Source organism: Dreissena polymorpha, chromosome 6 (assembly GCF_020536995.1).
Source record: "Dreissena polymorpha isolate Duluth1 chromosome 6, UMN_Dpol_1.0, whole genome shotgun sequence".
Classification (NCBI taxonomy): domain Eukaryota; kingdom Metazoa; phylum Mollusca; class Bivalvia; order Myida; family Dreissenidae; genus Dreissena; species Dreissena polymorpha.
The window spans coordinates 32,947,172-32,968,679 of record NC_068360.1 but is presented as its reverse complement, the minus strand read 5'-3'; the positions used below and the strand labels follow the sequence as shown (position 1 = coordinate 32,968,679).

At 33.0% G+C, this 21,508-nt stretch overlaps 1 protein-coding gene across 6 annotated transcripts; it reads right to left on the bottom strand.

The window, feature by feature from the left end:
* Positions 1-5,511: 5,511 nt before the first annotated feature.
* LOC127833882 (leucine-rich repeat and IQ domain-containing protein 1-like) lies at positions 5,512-19,812 on the bottom strand. Of its 6 annotated transcripts, none has more exons than XM_052359372.1 (19): positions 19,740-19,811; positions 19,353-19,484; positions 18,824-18,973; positions 15,413-15,697; positions 14,576-14,664; positions 14,057-14,449; positions 13,729-13,889; positions 13,421-13,637; positions 11,962-12,099; positions 11,567-11,764; positions 11,240-11,393; positions 10,890-11,025; positions 10,497-10,705; positions 9,676-9,773; positions 9,282-9,458; positions 8,866-8,920; positions 8,288-8,496; positions 7,967-8,051; positions 5,512-7,440 (listed from the first exon to the last, which is right to left on the bottom strand). In XM_052359372.1, exons 1-19 carry the CDS (start codon positions 19,765-19,767, stop codon positions 7,211-7,213), a joined length of 3,144 nt encoding a protein of 1,047 aa, XP_052215332.1. In that variant the 5' UTR covers positions 19,768-19,811; the 3' UTR covers positions 5,512-7,210. The 6 variants fall into 6 exon arrangements, with proteins under 6 accessions (XP_052215332.1, XP_052215334.1, XP_052215333.1 ...); XM_052359374.1 differs by having other exon boundaries at positions 19,353-19,492; positions 19,581-19,777; XM_052359373.1 differs by having other exon boundaries at positions 19,581-19,777.
* Between the last annotated feature and the right edge of the window lie 1,696 nt (positions 19,813-21,508).

Here is a 21,508-nt window from a genome sequence, read left to right as displayed (position 1 = left end):
GTAAACGCCGTACGGAGCATGTATAACTCCGTCAAAGCATGTGCTAGGCATGAAAATAACTATACATCACTATTTGAGTCGAATATTGGCGACCAAAGCTCAACGTTATTGTTTTCATATTTCATAAATGATATTGTTTCAAGGTTTAATGATAATATCGACGACCTTTTTACTATTGAGAATACTAAATTATTCATACTGCTTTTCGCTGACGACGCGGTCATATTCGCTCATTCGCCTAACGCACTTCAATCGCTGCTTAAAGATTTAGAAAATAACTGCAACGAGTGGAAACTAGCAGTTGATACAAAAAAGACAAACAATAATGATTTTTGAGAAAGGTAGAGATACACAATAATATTTTGCATTCAATAACACAATATTATATATTGTCGATTCATCCAAATATTTAGGGGTAAATCTTGACAAAAACGGAGACTGGAACCGTACGCAAAAACATATTGCTCAACATTCACAATTTGCATTACACAATTTGTTTACAGCATTTAATCAACTTGAATTAACTATAGACGAAAAGTGTAGACTGTTTGACAGTCTAGTTGGGTCCAAATTAAATTACGCATCCGAAACATGGGGCTTTCATGAAGGAAAAGATATCGAACGTATACCTTGTAAATGTCTACGTAAGATACTTAAAGTCAGAAATTCCACAAACCTAGACGGACTTTACGGAGAATTTGGCAGATATTCAATGTATGTAAAACGTCAATTGACATTAATTAAATACTGGTTAAAAATCATTGATCCGAACAACAACATACTGACAAAACCGAACAACAACATACTGACTTAAAAGCGATGTTGAAAGTAATAATACATATGCCGGTAGGAACTGGGCTTATCAGATTAAAGAACTACTCGAACACATTGGACTAGCTATCATATGGATGCAGCAAAATACGCATACCCCAAACGAATACGACCTAAAAATAATAACAAATCCAATTTTTTATATATATAAACAGACTTGGTTCATAAATAGACTGGCTGCATACCGATATTTCAAATATGACTTTGAAACGGAAAAACTATTTAAAATGTATTAAAAACAATATATTTAGAATATCACTTACACAATTCAGAATCTCAGCACATAATCTAGCCATGAAAATATACCAAAAGAAAACAGGAAGTGTATTTACTGAAATATGAATACTATAGAAAGCGAATTTCACTTTTTATTAGTATGCCCCTATATAAAGAAATTAGAAAACAATACCTAAAGCCATACTGTCGTCATTGGCCAACATTGAACAAATTAGAAACTCTTATGTCATCAAAATCAACAAAGGAATTAAATAACCTATCAAAATATGTTTATTTTGCCCTCAAACTTAGGTCAAATGTAACGTAGTATAAAATATATGCAGTTAATTTCTATTAGAACGTATACAATAATAAGTGAACCGTTTTAACTATGATTATTATTTCTTTTTGCCTACTGTTAAAATTATTAAGGTGATCGAATGACTTTATTGGATAGAGTAAAAGTGATCAGCTTGAGCGATTCTTTTATATTACGTTGACTATTTGCAATGAAGAAGATCACTTCTTTGTATGATTTTCAAAATTTTGAAAAGGCAATTGTATTATTATCATTATCAATAAGATTATTCTAAAGGTAATTGTATTGTTATCATTATCAATTAGAATATTTAATTTACATAAAATAGTCAGCAAACATATGTTTTATTTTAAATGATTAAAGAATTCTACTCATTATTTTTTTAATATTAACATAAAACATTATGTACTACTGTTAGTTAACTAACTCTGTGTAATTGAACAATATTTAATTGTATCCAGCATCGAACATATAATCAATCATTTAGACAATGAGAAATTTCTTTTTTTGTAAATATAATTCACCACCGAAATTATAAATTCATTATGTAAATGACTTATTAATTCTATTCTTTGAATGATTTTGACATGCCTTTTTTCTTTTATTGTTTTACCCACTATTTGTATACATCGTTTTGTGTTGTACTTCTCAAATACATGTACCATGTCTTTGCTATCTCAAACACATACCGTGTATAGGCTGTAAATTTGCTATTTAATGCCTAATAAATGTTATTTTATGTTATGTTTAAAAGTGAAATTCCAGTCAATCTCCCGTAGTCTTTTATTTGATGCAAGTGACCAATTGCAGGCACGATACAAGGAAATGAGGACAAAACACACAACACACATATCAACCATTTAAGCTTGGGTCACCGCTTTGAAACGCACAGGTGAAAACATTGCGGATATAAATAAGCTAGCTGAACCTCACACAAACCCGAGTATTGATCACTTCAAAGTGAAAGTACACAATTGAAAAAGCATCAATTACACAACAAACACACATTAACACAACTATTTTTTTTAGTCACAGCCTCGGAACAGTAAAATCACAATGTGCGTATTATTTTAATTATGATGCTTAATTATGTTGTTTATTTTATCATATTTGATAAACTTTCTAAACAGGCTAAATAGACTGAATAGACTTCTCAATATGCTACAAAACCTACCATGGGATGCACGTTTCAACATTTTAGGCTTAACAGGCTGTTTAATATACACAATTTGTTAAAAGGCTGTTTGTGTCAACCTTTGTATTGAATATTGAACATTCAATGTATACTCTTTTTTTTATTTCTAGATCATATAGATTTTATTATGTCTTATATCTATATATTTTAATATATTGATAAACTTGTTAAATAGGCTAAATAAGCGGAATAGGCTACTAAATATGCATCTGGCAGTGCGGGTTATTCGCGGCATAAATGTAGAGATATAGATTTGAAACTGAATGGTCTCATTTATTTGAAGAATTACAAGAACCACAATTCTTGCGTCCGTATATCGAGAATTTTTCCCCTCGTTGATTGTTTTATTATAAGTTTCGGCATATTTCCATATCAGTTATCATCTCGAATCTTGAAAGAAATTGCTGTGCTTAAGAGCAAGAAGTGATGCTCCCATATTTTGTTTGTTTGTTCTGTTGTAATATACACCTTTATATTTTTTCGGGAAATTATCTAGAATACTGTATGGGTTTATATATGGTTAGGTAAACGGTATGCTTATTGTTTTCCGGGAAAGTTTTTTAACACAATGAAAAAAGTCAACTTGAAAATTAATAGGTATACATATTTCATTGAAGGGAAGTGCAATTTAAAGGAAACAATAACTGCTGCCATCAAACTCGAACAGTTATTGCACTTTGTTGACTTTCCTGATACAATTGTGTCGGTGCATATCTCGGAAATTAAAAAAAGAACATGCAATTTACATTGCATTAAACAATGCATACGTAGAAACCTTTTTTGTTTTCAAACTTATTTGTTTAAATCGGACTTCACTATTTTTTATAACTAAAAACTATATTCATCAATTTGTTCCATCTTATTTATTTATTTAAAACAACAAACTTAATTATTCAAAACCAAACAAGCAAATCCCTATGAAAAATTTGAGGAGTATTGCAGGCATTTACAAGAGAAGTTATTATTATCAACAGTTGTTTGTGTAATATTATTTATCAGTGAAAATGTAGTATTTTGGTAAACTGTGTTAGTCCATTTGTCAGTGAGTTTTACTATGGAAAAAATATGTTATGCGTTTCTTCGTTTGTGAAAAATCTGATGACTGTACCATATGAACTTAATGGATTAACTGTAATTATAATAAATTAGTTAATTCAGAACTACCAAATACATGTCCACAATCAGAATGAATGATATATACTTCATATCAATATCAACATGGTATGTCAATACGAAATGCATCTTTTCTTACATCGCGTCTGCATATTGCCCGACACATTCCATGACATCGGATGCGTTTATGAAGAAATTAAGTTTTTTTTAACTTGTTTTGAAAATTGAAAGGTTAACATATAAATATTTCAACGCGTCAAATGAAAACCAATTTCTGATCTTATGCAAAATGTAAAAACGAATTGTTCCAAACTGCTGCCTTGACGATAGGCTTGAACTGGACTCAAACCGATACGAGGGTAAGGTATATTCTTCAAAGTTTCAACAGTTCGCTCCCGTTTGTAGAGCTGGGGTGTCTTTCATCGCGCTTTTACTAGTGGTCTTGCAACAAAATACGTCGTTTAAAATAAGCAATTAACATACTCATTTATTTTTGTTTAAATAATTCACACAACAATCACCTTACTCACTAATCGGCATAAACAACTAAATATATATCAACTGCAATGCATGGGAATTCATGGTAATGCTACTTAAAACTAAAACTGTTCCTGTTACGTCTGAAATAAGGTCGCCATCGCAAACCAATGTGTCAGAGGACATTGACAGTTGCGATTAGAGAACTAGTTACCAAAAATGCACCTTCTGCCTCCTTATGAACGATAAATATTCTTAAAGTAACACTTTATTTTCACACTAATTAAAATTGTGCGTGCTGTAATCTAAGAAGCCTTCGAAAACCTTACATCGATTATTAATATAGATTTTTGTAAGCAGTATGCACATTAATAGGGTTGTGTCCACGTGGTCTCAAAACCAGATCGAAATCGATACAGAAAACAACCTCGACCACCACACGCTCACGATAATGATTGATATGATAAGTAAACAATTTATATTATTGAGTTTTTCGTCGAACGAACATGACCTCTAAATGTGTTTGTGCTAAGTAGTGTCAACCCTATCTGAATTATATATAGAGAATAACAAGTTACTGTCTGATCTTTTTGTAATATATCAGGCAAGGCTTAGAATAATATAACGGCGAGGCTTGCCGAGCCGTTATTTTTCTATTCGTGCCTAGCCCGATATATTACAAAAAGAACAGGACCTTTTTACTGTTTATCATACCACTACGTCCTCGATTTCAAAGAAAGTATGAAAAAATCACTTAAAACTGCCGTTTTAGCGGGAAAGAATATGACTTTTATCGTTTGACGTGTTAATAATGACGTCATGAGCACGCACACTTAATATTTGTAAAAATGTTTTTTTGCTGTTATGTTGCATTTTGTGTTTAAAATATATTACATCTTCGTATGAAATAGTTTGTTTTGATGAATCCGATTCGATTATACTAAAATGATTACTTTATAGTTGATTTCGAGTAATACGATCATCCTCCGCACATTACTGATATTAGAACTTCCTGTTGACCATGATGTAAAAAAATATATCAGGCAACGTTATATACGCCAGATATCAATGCGGTGGTATGATAAAAAGCCATCTAATGTTAAACTGTTATTTGCATGTTTATGACATTAAGCAATTATTCACACGCGCTTTCCTCTCCATTGTCTGATAAACATATACGAGTGTGCCGTCATAATTTAAAAAATACATGCAAACAGTGTTCCACTTGTTAAGAAAACATAGTCATGTCAATAAACCAGTATGTGTTAACCAGTTTACGTACTAGATTAAATGTTTAGTTTCTGACGAAGCGCTTGTGTGATTATATATTTGTGAAATTGAATATCATATTAAAATAAAGCATTTTTAAAGCAATTTAATTATTTAAAATAATATCGTAAAGTGACACAACATTTGTCAAAAACTATCACCAGTAAAAGTATTTAAAAAATACATTATACAATGCTACGATAACTACTTCCATAATTGATTTTAAATGGGAAATGGAGGCACATATATAGCATAGGGACCGTTAAGTAAAAATATTCTATTATACTACATATATATACAAGGGATACAACTGTGAAAATTCCTGCACACAACCATGGTGTAAACAATAGCGAAAAATGTGCTTCCAAACGCAATAAATACACTAATTAAACTGTATTACAACAGCCAATACATTTATCTTTCAGAAAATTATACACTTGGCAATAAAGTACAAGCTTTTCATTGAACTAAGAGAGAAAGTTTCATTCAAAATGCTCAAAAATTCTTACTTGGACACAGGTGTGCACAGCTGAAAACTGAGAATTCTAGAAGTAATTTGCGTATTCCTTTGTTATAAAGCTCTTTTGCTGGTACATATTCCTTGGATATTTTTTTTTCATAGTAAAATAAAACATAATTACTATTTAGTGAGCATATTTTGCTAGAAATTCATATCAACCTGCTGCAATTTCACAATGACAATGTTTTACTTTCATTTTGGATAGTTCACATGTATTTCTAACATGCGATTTGATTGGTTGAAATTCCACTGCAGTAATAAATCCAGCCATTCACGTTCCACGTAACATTACCTGACAAATTGCATACAAATCCTTGAAGATAGTAGAAATGTAAACAAATTTAATATTTACCGTGTTTTACATATATGCAGTTACATGCAATTATGGAAGGTGTCTACTTTGATTAATAAAGTGTCTATGGATAATAAAACAAGGTAAAATTTGCTCAACTTCTCTGTATTTATTAAATTATGAAACAAAATGTGTCAAAGTGGGTGTGCACACCTGTGTCGCATTTCGAAAATTTTACCGTTTTTCATGAAACTTTCGTTTCAAACACAACTATGAACACTTTTATTGCTATAAACATAGTTATTATCTGATAGATAAATGTCTGAGCTGTTGTTATACAGTTTTTTTGGTGTAATTCTTGCTTTTGGAAGCGATTTTTTTGCTATTGTCTAGACCATGATGTTGTGCAGGAAATGTGACAGTTGTATCCCTTGTATATATGTATATAGTATAATAGAGTATTTTTTACCTAACGATCCCTGTGATATATAGTAGTTGCTTTTCATACTGTAAAACATAATATAGGAATATTTCAATGAAGATCGAAAAACGAAAATAATACAATTATACATTACACATTGTGAGGTAAAAACATTGTTTTAAATACAATGTTGCATAAAGAAGTTATGAAAACAATTATTACATTGTAGTCATTATGTTCATTAACGTTTCGCAACAAACTGCCGATCACATTTTAACCGTTTTCGTAAAATTTACTCGATTTAACAATGAATGTTTTCAAAATAGGCTGATACACCTTTCGTCAATACAATTTATCATCTAAACCTGTACGTAATTGTTAGATGTATTTGTTACTGTTTAAACATGTTAAAAAAGGACAAATCATTACACAATGACATGCTTTTATAAATAAACGATTCATATACGATACTAAATATATTTAATGCTATACACACAAGTATTATATTGTTTTGTATTTAAGCAGTCAACCGAGTGCTTAACACGACACAAACATGTTTAATTTGACATAAGCTTTCGAAGCTCTTCGAAAGCATCGTGTCCCAAATTAATGGCATCGTCCGATTCTCTCCACTCCGTCAGCATCTGCAAAATAAGGTCGTCTCCTATGTAGTCTGCTTTTATCGCCTGCAACATCTCCGGTTGAATGTTCAGAACAGACGCCACCTCGTCTGGTGGCAATGTTACGGACGATGCAAGGCCAGCAAGAGTCTTGTCCGCCATTGTCTCTGAGTATAAGAACAAGTCTTCATCATCATTTATTTTAAAGGACTAATTGCCGTATATAACAACACAGTATGCTTTGTAATGTATATTCAACACAACAGATTAATCGAAAGTCTTTCTTAACAAACAAAAGTTCCAATGCTTCCCTTAATCAGAATATATGTAGTAAATGCCCTGTAATAACTTGCAGCTTGCGTGGACGAAAAAAAAATCGGGAATCGAACTCTGTGTATCGGCTTAGGGTTCAATCGAACAATAAGCTTAGTTAAAGATCTTTTGTTGACTATGGTTACAAATCATATCCTTTATTCAGACGTCACCATTTTCAATACATACATCACTTTGAATCACAAAATCAAAGTGATTAATTTAATCTAAGAAGCCATGTACACTGCTACGACTATATATACCTCATTTCATCTATAAGTTTTTAACTGTGTTAAATAAATTTAAGATTGACAATTGATAACTCAATCTCTTCACAACTTAAGGGATATTTTCCCCATGTTTGTATAAAATGTGCTTTACCTTTTTGATATCTAACGAACTGTTTGCAATTCTCATAAATGTCAGTATGGCGATGGCAGTACAATCCTTCGAGAATAATCTGAACCTGTTTGCAAAGAAAAATCGTCATAAACTTTGTATTTTATTGATGCGCAATTATTTGTAGAAGTCAATAAGCAAATTAGTTATACAGTTGAGTTTATCATGCTCGTTTAATAACGCATTTATCTAGATTTACAACTGCACAGATATGTATGTAAACAATACAAACACTTGTTAAAAGTTTTGCTTGGCAATAAAGGCAATGATTAACAGGACTAAACATAATCCTTTATTTAATACCTTGTCATCTTGTTTCGTGGTCTGCTTCATCCAATCATGGAGAACATTTCTGCATAATGTACGCTGATCGACTTCCGATATCCGTCTCTTAGCAACGCGGATCAAGGACTTGAGCTGAGTTTTATCGATAAAGCAACCCACAATATCCTGCCAATTTTCGGGTTGTTTCTCGCAGATGCATTTTGACAGATATCCAGCGAGACAGGTCACTAGGATGAGGTACACTTATAGTTTAGTTAAATAAATTTTACGATAACTTAATATTAGGTACATGTGTATTGACATAGACATTGTAATCAGACAATTTGTGGCGAAAACGATCAGTTAACGTCAATAAACTTATGTTTTAAAAGAGATAAACTGAAACGATGTACATAACGAAGCAAAAGCTAAAAAAAAACAACAACATAAAAATGCAGGAAATTCCTTAAAATAGGCATACCAAATTTTATGTTTCATAATGTTTATAAAGTAAAATTCAATCTTGCAATAGTCAGTTTAAGTATAATTAAAATTCTAATTATACGTTAAGGAAAGAAAAACAACCTGAAATCGAAACTTAGGTAAACAATACTTACAATAATAAGGAAATCGAATCCTATGCATTTCTCTCCCACCTCTAGGGGCATCAATCTTGGTGGACATACAGAAACTGGTTAGAATATACAGGTTCACACAAAACTACTTAAATAACTATAAAGCGAGACAAACAAAGAGAAAGACTTACTCTGCGTCGTTTACACGATCAATTCACTTAATCTTAATTGCTATGGCAGATTGCTGTTTTAACCGTTTGCACGTAGTATTTTATTAAGAAGATCTATGGACGTTAGAAAGTGATATATCCAATGGAGGAGCAATACTTTTCGTAAATTAGCGCTTGACGAAATCAATGTGAGAGTCGAGGAAAACTGTTTTAAAAGTTTATTAAATCAGCATCATGTACGTGTGAATTTAGAAACATGAAACGTTGCGATGGTTTTCTTGTCAGTACCTTTGGAAGATGGACTGTAAATTCTATTTTCTTGTTTGGGATTTCGGTGCCGTTGTCAATAATAAACTCAAGAAGTCCGTTGTACTCTGGAAGATTTCGTTGTAGGTAGATGTCTTTTGCTTGCAGCTTCAATGTCTTATTTATCTTGTTCATGTACTTATAGAACGTAAATGTTACCTAAAAATTGAATATTATGCGTAAATATAATCAAATTAAAGTCAAGCTGCGCGTGAGTTTTTTTTTACAAAAACAGCACGACCGAATAAAGAAATCAATAGAAAAATTATGAAATAAATTTTTAGTCTGTTTAGAGAAATCAACATGACATTAAACCAAAGTGTGTATGTTGTTAAAAAGCGGTTTCAACGTTATACACAATATATTAAAAAATTACTGTTCCATTTTCGGCATCTGTAATTTGGACGTTTCCTCGACTGGACAAAGACAGACGTTGACCTTCTTTCAAACTAAGTATGTTGTTTGCATCTGGTCCTGAAGAAAAACATAACAACAAAATGATGACAAATAATGGGATGCTATCCTATAAAAGTTTCATAAAAAATTTGGTAAAAAACACAAAGTTTGTATTTAATATGTTCTTATACATTGATGCACTTTTCATAAACACGTAGATTTTTTTAATGTTGTCACATAAATGCTTATTGATGTCCTGAAGAAAACTGTTAAAAGTAGCCACTTAACATAATGACTATTGTACTAAAATGTTCTTGAGAAAAAAGATCGTTCCTCATAGACTGTGTAATCAAAAACAACAACAAAACGAAAAACAATAAAAATATATATGAATACATAAAACCGTGCAATAGGGCGCTTTATCTATAAAAAAAAAACAAATGTTTGGAAACAACGGTTTTAAAAGAAACTGTAACCTCATTAACATTTGTTTGACATTATTTTTCCTTGAAATCGTGTGTTTTGTATCCACACAATATGCTAATATAGTTGTTCCAATTGTGTTATGTAAAAGAGACGCCTTTTATCTTCATATATGTTTTGCTGCTGAGTTATTTGTTCAAGCACTCGTCTTTTTTACTTCATGTGCATTTTTTGTGTTATAACATAGTTAGCATTAGTAGCATTAGTTTTCGTATTTGTGTGTGTGTAAAATTGCTGTGTTTGTACGTATGATAGAACGATTTTTACAATCTTCAATGAGTTGATACATTTCTTTATAGTAATACAAAATAAACTCACCAAGAGAAAAGCCATCATTGCTCAGACGTTGCAATTGCTGTTTTAATGCATGTGGTTGTACGACCACAATCTTTGCATTCTGAGGATTCGTTTCGTTTTGTCTCAATACCACGTGCACAATTGTTTGGATACTCTGAGTATGAAAGGATTCGGCTAACTTCATTGCATTCTCCTTGGGAGACGTAGTAGGGAGCTCTACTTCCACGATGCTTTAATGAATTTAAGGTAACGGATAGGTTGAATATCTACATGTACGTGTGAGATATTACAGCATAAACACAATGTATTGTAATTTGAATTGCAGTACAACAATATCGTACGTATTTTATTATTTTTGAGCGAAGTTTGCGTTTTAAATCCGAAAAGCCTTTGAGCGTTTTAGTAAATACATACGTATATCTTTCTCTGTTTGCTGGAAGTTTAACTGAAACGACGACGTTACTTGTGTCTTTGTATTCTCGTTCAGCGGGAGTCCACACTTTACCACGTGACATGATAAGATGGTGACGAGTGCTTCTTTGTCGAATGCCTAACAGTTTAAAATTATCTTTGAAAATATAAAAACTATTTACATTTTAACGCAAAACTTAACCTGTTACCTTTGATTTACCTATTGTAATTATGTAAATAAACAAGTCACTTCTCTTGTCTGATATGTTAATTACAATACGTATATAGTTTATTACATGTATTGTTAAAACATATCAAAATATATAACATTTTAAAAACGAGGTTATACTGACCATGTCCCGATGCTGGCCTGGTGATATCTACTTCAAGGTCTTTTTGGGGGGCTGATTCACAAACAATGGTAATCAATGGTCCAAGCGAAATGACATCAGAAAAAAGATCAGATACAACTGTACTGTCATCTAGATCCATTGTTTTATTTACCACCTGAAAAATAACACATATATTGGTTCCGTAGTAATCAAAACATTTGCTCATGAAATAAGTAAAGTTAAAAAACAAATTGGTAGTAGGATCGTTATTCAATAAGTAAATGACGCCGTTAATATCATGTTAGTAACACTTGCCATGATAGCAGTTTCCCAGAACTGATTTCTTACCGATAGTCGAACGTTCGTTCTTGTAGTAAAAGCATCTCTTGGTGTATAGAGTTTCACATTTTTGTCAGCAGTTGAAGTTACGGTAAGACCAGCTTTATCTATTATAACATTTTGACTTTTTTGTCTAGATACAACCATTATCTTAAGTTTATCAAAGTTATTGGCTTCAAATCCGATAAGGTTTGTCGTAGCATAATCCTTGAATAAATAGAAACACATAATTTGCAATATCCGTTTCTATGGAAATGCCTTAGAAAGTATAGTTTAATTGATCATGGTATTTTATATTTGTACTGATTTTAAGTATGCCTTGCTTTTATTGAACCTTGATTATGTATATTTTGCCATCTATTTTATCGTTATTTGACTTTCGTTCTATTAAATTTGTTACACACCTCTATATTCTCTATCTGTTGTGTTGGTCTCAGAACTTCAGATGTGTGCCAGTCACTTCCATTTATTGAATATTTAATGACGAGTTCCTCGGAAGCGCTAGAGATTGGATTGTGCGGCACATAAACACGTGACGGACACTGCAAAACATACCAAAGGCAGCCACTGAGGACAGCCAGTGTATTGGTTTGCTTGTTAACATTAAATTGTGTTAGGTGCCATTTTAAATCAACCATACCCATTTAAATATGTCTACTTTTTCGTACATGTTAATGTAGTTGTTTTATTGCTCTAATTGCGTGAAAACAATAAATAATCTATGAAATTGGCAACATGTAGATATTATATAAGCTAAGATACACCATATACCATTTAATTAAACCACACACTACAAATAAAATTGAGTACACCAGTTAAATTGGACGAAATTATTTTGTTTATAATTTTTATGTCACCCAAAATTGTTTTTATGTCACCCAAAAAACGTCTTTTTTTACTATTGTAACCACATAAATGGATTTTTTCTGTCTAATATAATTCTGCGAAACTGCTGAAATATTTTCATCTACGTATTGTCATCATAAAACACAAATAAAAAAGGGGGTCACCAGACTTTTAACAGATTTTTTTTGTTTTAACAATCCGAACCGTCTACGTTAATTTAAAAAAATACAGCAATTAGGCAAAACCCAAGTACCGGTAAATAGATTGTTAGAAATATGCATAAACATTAGAAATTGTTTACAATCTTAACTGGGATCACAATAGCTTACCAAAATACATTAATAAAAAGCAATATTTAATCACAAACATAAGACCATACAGTAGCAAACTCGACATTAATCATTAATAACTTACATGTAATTGTTCACATATTTCGGCATGTTTTGACGTTTGTGATTAAATGCTTAAAATTGATGAATGTAAACAACAGGACTAAAGAGCTCCAGTATAAAACAAAAATGATATTAAAAAAAGAAAACAAAATTAACCCCACCTGGGATCGAACCACTGGCAATTGTATTATGAACCAACTCGGTCATTTCTGATGATACTGATTACAAAAATATTGTGTTGTTTTAATAGCATTATCGGTGTTGCTATAAAAATATCCTCGGTTAAATAAACTGCCGCAACACCCCTTAATTAAATGGAACTTACCCTTCTAGGTACACACAAGCATCAACTTAAAGTCTATGTTACAAAAAGGTATTTAATTTAGCTATAAACGTACAAAGTTATGTAAGTGCTGTACAACCATACCAACATGCCGAAATATAAATAAACCATACCCTTCTTTTCTGAATTTATATTTGCAGAAATATTGACGCACCATTTGTTTAAAATGTATGAACTAATAGCTTATTAATGCGAATTTCGTACGAAATTCATTTTTCGTGTTTTAAACAAAGTCTTTCGATTTACAAAGCACTATGCATATTAACAGAAACCAGGTTTTACCTCAGTTGCAATTGAATTCGAATTTGTTTGAACATTAATACTTGAACTTGTAGGTCTTTCATCTTCGTCTAGTGTTTGAATGATGTCATCGAGCTCATCAGACGCTGAGCACTGAACACTATCTTGAGTTATTTCATTCGAAGGAGACGCTAACATACAGCATAGACCGTCGTGATATGGTCTTTTGCCTTCGACCTCATCGCATGGTCGCTCGAATCTAATTAAAACAATAATCATGGTGACAAAATGGTGGTGTTATTCGTCATAACAATCCTTTAAGAATGTGTTAATTATATTTTACGACTTACATCAGTGGTTTCCAGTTGTTTGGATCTAATCGCCTTGCTCTTTCTTCCTCCTCTTTTCGTTTCCTTTCTCGTTCCGCCTCCTCTCTAATTCTGCGTTGCCTCTCCTCCTCTCTTTTCTTCTTTCGCTCTTCTTCTAAACGAAGACGTTCATCCTCAGCTTTCTTATATAAACATTAAACGCATATATCATTGATAAAGCATTGCTTAGGATTCATGTTAAAGTCTACACTTATTATTGTAATATAATGCAATACACCGTTTTATATGTTACATATGATTTTTGAAACGTACAATGAACGGAAATAAACAAATTATTGTATAGCTTTACTCGTTTCCGGTCATCCTCTTCTTCTTTTCTTTTTCGCTCTTCTTCTTGACGCAAGTGTTCTTCTTCGTCTCGTTTTCTTGCTTCCTCTTCCAAGCGCTTCTTTTCTTCTAATAATTTTCGTTCTTCTTCTTCTTTTCGTCTTTGTTCTTCAGCTTCACGTCTCCTTTTTACTTCATCTTCTTTTCGTTGTCGCTCTTCTTCTAAATGTTTCTTTCTTTCTTCTTCTTTTCGTCTGCGTTCTTCTTCTTCACGTTTCTGTTTTTCTTCTTCTTCTATTCGTTTCCTTTCTTCTTCTTCACGTTTCTTCCTTTCTTGTTCTTCTTTTTTCTTTCTGTCCTCTTCTTGTTTTCGTTTTCTTTCTCTTTCCACCTGTCTCTTTTCTTCCTCTGCCGCCTGTTAGAAAAAAAGATAACCTCCCTACTAAATTAACATAAACGAAAATATTAGGAAAAATTAAAGTGAAATCAATTGTAAACTAAAAACGTTGTTTTTAAATACGAAAATAAATAATTATCATACTTTCCGTCGTGTTTCTTCTTCGTGTCGCTTTTGCTCTTTCTCGGCAGCATAACTCATTGCATTTGCTTTTTTCCAACTATCGACACATCCTTAATATGCATAGAAGGTATTTGAATCTTTTATACATTGCTTACTTATCAATAAATAATGATATCTTATACAGTACATGTGCAATTATAGCTGAATAATTCAAAAATTTAGCTAATTTAGACCAAAAGTAAACACATTTCTGTTGAATAATATTTCATAAGGTTTCCAAGTTTCCTACATTATACCCCGTTCAACATTCAAAACAAAAGAAGTTATGGTATTGTTAGAAAATGCAGAGCTATACGCCACTTGGAATCCTAATTGAAATTGTACATGTTGTCAAAAATCTGAATATTTAGTTTGCTTACGAGAAGCCAAATTTACTGATGGGACATAATATTCAAAGAACGTTCATTATGCATTTTTTTGAAATCTCGAAATTATCATATATTCAGATAATACATTATTCAATACATAATCGATTTTATTTAATTACCACAAACGAAACGAACCGATAAGATCTTATCGTATTACATATGTTAGCAAACGCTTATTCGATGCCGTTTGTAGGTCAAACTCCGATGAAACCAATTATTTTGTTATTTAATAAATACTATTACGAAGTATGTATGATCATACCATACTATAAAATAAAGGATATTTTGTTGGTTATTAATCAAATAAAGTTTATCTTCCTCGGCTTTTACTATTTAAGCTTAGCAAGTCACGCTTTTATTTATTTCTAAACCTGGCTTTACAAACTTCATCTTAATTCAAAACATATAAATATACATACGGATTCATTACCGTTTAAATCATCGATATCCTGTTGTGTAAGAATGCCACCTTTTTTTACTTTGCCCAGCTTATCTTCGGTCTCTTGTATAAGATCACGAAGGCGATTATCCTCCATGCCTTTAGCCACTTCTTCTAAAGCCCGAACTGTTTGCAGTTTCTCCAAGTTATCATCAAGGGATGTGTTTTTATTTTTACCCTCGACTTTTGACGTGTTCAAAGCAGGAAAAGTCAGTGTATGTCGTATTGGATCATCATGACCATGAAATGTGGAATTAAAGGTGGAGGTAGACCGTACTTTAAAGAAATGAAAAGAAAATGTCATGACAAAAACACAGTTTTTGTTTTCATCGGAAGTCCAAATATGCATATTAACATAGGATTTGCTATCCTAAATCTACACAGGTAATGGTTTTGACTTTTAAAATATGAGTTTAAATAAGATTTTCAGTAAAGAAATATGACAATATGTACTGCTTAACTACAAATATAGTACTTCTTTTTTCTTTTGAAACACTAAAACTATAAAAGCCTTTTGATGATGTTTAAATATATCATAACTGAGTGTATACCTATACATAATACGAAATACAAATCGAAATAATCACAGTCTTTTACAGCAAACATTGGCATAAATAATTGAATCTATTTAAAAATTTACTTTACTTAACATGTCCTCCAAATTTGAAATACTAGATTTGGATACAACAAACATGAAGAACATTATTCACCATCTTATTCAAGCTTGGCGGTCAGTCGAAACACTATATAACAAGCTATTGGAATTTGAAAAACAACCACCAATTTAGCCATTATTTTTGGTATTAATAACGGCAGCCAAAATTAAACGAGAAAACATTTCTTAGCTCATTTTGTAACACAACACATAGTAACTTCATCACAAATGAGATAGAACACTCATTATCGTTCCATAGCATTGTCGCCCACCAATCCAACATAATCACGATTTCCATTTTAAACATATACAAAAAACATCATTTCAACATTTAAACATCAAAATATGACCATTTCTTTACGATGAATGTTTTTAAGAATTTCATAAACACACGTTCGACAGTTTTCGTACATCCAAGTCAAGTGAATTATTGACACGCGTAAATCACGAAACTGTTGCCAAATACAACGGATTTTATCTTCGAAACTTATAAGATTTTACAACAGCAGATGGTTTTACTTGATCAAACCCGATTTCGAATTTAGTTACTTCCATGTAGTTTTTGATCACTGTCCCGAACGATTAATGTTATTCCGGTCTGTAAATTCATCGACGGTTTGGTAACCGAAAGACCGAAAAATGGCATTATAAAAGGGTTAAATAAATCGGGTATGGTTAAAACTTTAACTGAAAAAAAGTTTACCCAACCTAACTACACTAATTTTTAGAGATGGAAGTAAGTTTTTAACAAAGAACCTTTTCGGCCTAAGTAACGTAATGCTTTGCTGCCCTTTGACGCTTTAAAGTCATCTATCGTGGAAATCGACGTGATTATCCCCACGATTTTCGGATAAAAGTGGGCATAATGTATTGATGTGCGTCTGTCCGTCCGTCCGTCCTGACCACCTGCTCCTCCTACACTATTAGCACTAGAACCTTGAAACTTACATACATGGTAGCTATGAGCATATGTGCGACGGTGACAGTGACGAAATTTTGATCTGACCCCTGGGTCAAAAGTTATGGGGGTTGGGGCGGGGCCGGGTTAGAGATTTTCACTCATTTTTTGAATGTTATTTTACATTAACTTTTTATTTCTGCATCGATTTACTTTAAAATGATACTGAGCCTCTCTTATGACAATAAGGTCAATCTCAACTATGCATGGCCCCATTACCAACCCTGGGGCACCCCGGCCACATAGGCCACGCCCACCCCAAATTGCCTTTTACTATAATTTGTTCATTTCTACACCGATTAACTTCAACTTGATACTGAACCTCTCTTATGACAATACGGTCAATCTCAGCTATACATGGCCCCATTAACAACCCTAGGGCATACTTCCCACATAGGCCACGCCCACCCAAAATTGCCATTTACTATAATTGCTTCATTTCTCCACCGATTCACTTCAAATTGATACTGAACATCTCTTATGACAATACGGTCATTCTCAGCTATGCATGGTCCCATAACCAACCCTGGGGCGCCCCGCCGACATAGACCACGCTCACATAGGCCACGCCCACACAAAATTGCCTTTTACTATAATTTCTTCATTTGTACACCGATTCACTTCAAATTAATACTGAACCTCTCTTATGACAATACATTTAATCTCAACTAGGCACGGCCCCATTACCAACCCTGGGACGCCCCGCCCACATAGGCCACGCCCACCCAAAAATTGCCTTTTACTATAATTTCTTCATTTCTACAACGATTCACTACAAATTGATACTGAACCTCATTTAGAACAATACGGTCAATCTCAACTATGCATGGCGCCATACCCAACCCTGGGGCGCCCCGTTCACATAGGCCACGCCCACCCAAAATTGCCTTTTACTATAATTTCTTCATTTCTACACCGATTAACTTCAAATTGATAATGAACATTTCTTATGACAATACGGTCAATCTCAACTATGTAAGGCCCCATTACCAACTCTGGGGCGCCCCGCCCATAATAGGCCACACTCACTCAAAATTGTCTTTTACTATAATTTCTTCATTTCTACACCGATTCACTTCTAATTGATACTGAACTACTCTAATGACAATACGGACAATCTCAACTATGTATGGCCCCATTACCAACCCTGGGGCGCCCCGCCCATAATAGGCCACACTCACAGCGGCCACGCCAACACAAAATTGCCTTTTACTATAATATCTTCATTTCTACACCGATTCACTTCAAATTGATACTTAACCTCTTTTATGACAATACAGTCATATCTCAACTATGCATGGCGCCATGGCCAACCCTGGGGCGCCCGCCCACATAGGCCACGCCCACCCAAAATTGCCTTTTACTATAATTTCTTCATTTCTTCACCGATTTACTTCAAATTGATACTGAACATCTCTTATGACAATGCGGTCAATCTCAACCATGTATGGCCCCTTAACTAACCCTGGGGCGCCCCGCCCATAATAGGCCTCACCCACCCAAAATTGTCTTTTACTATAATTTCTTCATTTCTACACCGATTCACTTCTAATTGATACCGAACTTTTCTTATGACAATACGGTCAATCTCAACTATGCATGGATCCATTACCAACCATGGGGCGCCCCTGGGTCAAACATGCGGCGTGGGGATACGCGTTGGCCTCTGCCGCGCCATTTCTATTTCTTATTGTTAAACAATCTACTAACTGTATAACACATAATAACCTTTGTTTTATTTAAGAAAACAAACAACCGATGCATGTCGGGTGTGTTATTTCGCTATTACCTTTAATCGATCTAATTATGTCTTCGATTGCTTGCTGCATGATCTTCTTCTGTTGAGGAATTGTATTCTTAAGCTCATCTATCTTTAGCAAGATAGAGTCCGCGTACTGATTGACTTTTGCAATGACTATTGCTGCTTCATTGAACCGCTAGAGAACAAGCATGCTTTATGTTTGAGTATAAACTTATATATATACATAGTGAACATTTATAGATTGAATTAAAAAACGACACAGAGATATCGGCATGTTAAGGCAAAGCACATGAATGTATTGTTAAGGAGTAAAACTTTAACAAATTACAGATTTAATGTTAATTTCGAAAATCATTTTCATTTTATCATCTGTGTAATATCAAAGACGTTTAGATTCAGTCGATGCCACACAATTGCCGAATTTAATCGTCCACCGACATTTCTACCTTAAAAAGGATCTCCATAACCAAAATAAATGTACAATGGACATTTCCGTTGTATTATATTACAAAACGTTTACCCTTAATACATTATATTGTTTAACGTGTACTTTCCTGTTTCTGTTGTTTACTAAAGGCGTCAATAAGCTTCAGTTCACCAGGTGGCGGAGGTAGATTCCTGAATTGTTCAATTTCTCGCTCCAGTTCTTTAAGTGCTGCAATATCCGCCATAATTCCGACCTTAAAAGCTGAAAAACTGCATTGCTTAATTCTTTGTATAAAATATCATACATATAAAAATGTAATGTACAAAACCAATGGTATGTATACAGATGACAACTTACGTTGTTATTCCTGTCAAAATGTATATGCTTGCAACGCTATATATTTGTATTATTGTTTTAAATTACTTTTTTCAATTACAAACAACTATATTCACGCAGATAGGAAGACAAAATACACACAAATTTAAAAAAGCAGAAGAACTACTCAAGTTTATTTACAACGACCGTCAAGTATCAGTCTTGACATTGCTTTAAGATAGCTGATTATTCTGAGCCGTTTTATATCGCCTGTATTGATTTGTTGTACACAGGTCAATAAATATTTAGAGATTTTCATATTAATCTCGATACCACTGAAAGTTATATCAGGCAGGTATCAATGCAGCGGTATGATAAAAACGTGGAACTTCTTAATATTATTTAAAGCGTGTACACCTATTAAAATGCTACTAAAATTTGTATTATAATACCATGCACTCATTGTATTTTAAGACAAATACAAATATGTTTGTATTATATTTCCATTAAATTTGATGTTGAACACAAATATTTTTCCAATATCTATATTTTGTTATAGATACGTGTCATTCTCTGTAAATTATATATAAGGAATTCAAAACTTTTGCGATATTAAAGCTGGAGCGAAATTGCAGAAACCAGATAGACAGTGTCAGACAGAGCTGTACTAAAAGACCTTCACTGCACCAACTACATAAATATCAGACTGAGTAAATTATAGGTGGAAGCATTGATCCATGCTGCAAACACAGTCAGCAGCATAAGATACAATGACTAAAAGATATATCCCTTATAACAGATGATTCATCGGTCTTGGAAGCAACCATAGCCAATGGAATGTATCGCCTCACTGCAGAACTACACACTATTTAGTGCTTCAGAATTATAATTCAGGCGATCCCATCTAACTGCGAAATTTACGAAAATGATGAGGCAGACAGAATGATTAAGCTGGGAATGAAAGAGGAACAAGCCGAGATCAGAGTCAGTCCAGACGAAATGATCACATTCTACAGGTGCCATGTGTAAACTAAACAGTCTCAAGACAGAAATCGTCAGGAGTCCATACACGAACAAACCTTGTAAAAGACTGTCGACCTTAAAATATCTGATCCAAGAGACAAAATTAATATGCATGATCGATCATTTTGCGACAGACGATTTTGAGTAGATGTTAAAGTTAAACGTTATCTTAACACGGAAGATAAAATCGTTGTTTTACAGCATATGTAATTTTTTCAAAGCTCGTTTAAAGCTAGAGATTAAAGCGATACTAGTGTTTATTTGAAGTGGACACTCAAAGTTCGACATATGTAAATGAAGAAACATGTTTACTCTTTTAAACTTTATATCGATGATTTCATTCTCACGAACATTCCTTCTTGAGAAAATTGTATTTAAACATAAACAAGGCTATTAAATAACATTACCCCATGCATTTTGTCTCGCTTGAAACCCATATCTCAGGGTGTGCTTTTTATTTACAAGCTGCGTAGTCCTTAAACTGGTCCACAGATCGATCATTCAAACGGTAATAATTTGAAAAATATTTGCTTGCATCACTCGAAATCCCATAACTAATACATGCAAAAAAATTACGAAACGTTAAACATTGCCATCAACAAGACAGTTAAAGTTAACAAACAAAATAACAGGCATAACAATATTTCATATATTTATGATAACAGGAAAAACGGCTATCGAAACGTTAGGTATTAGTTTTTTATATTATATTTCTGGTGTGTGCTTTAATGAATGTCTCTATGCAACATATGGTAAACACAACAATCAGTATTTCTTAGCTCTATTTATGCGTGCGTTTGATGTCGAAATTATACTGTGAAAAAGTGGCTGTTTGTTTGCAACTGTTTCTTTCAAAAAATATTGTACTACCAATACATTGCGATTTTTTATTAATACACTCGTACGTGTAGTAAATGTTAAATATTGTTGAAAACGACATAAAGGAG

Coding starts and splice junctions, on each gene's coding strand:
- LOC127833882 (XM_052359372.1), bottom strand. CDS start 19,767: ATGTCAAGACTGATACTTGACGGTCGTT. Junction 11,765..11,961: donor AACAGATAGAGAATATAGAG/GTGTGTAACAAA, acceptor TATTTATTCAAG/GATTATGCTACGACAAACCT. Junction 9,459..9,675: donor CAGATGCCGAAAATGGAACA/GTAATTTTTTAA, acceptor TTCAATTTTTAG/GTAACATTTACGTTCTATAA.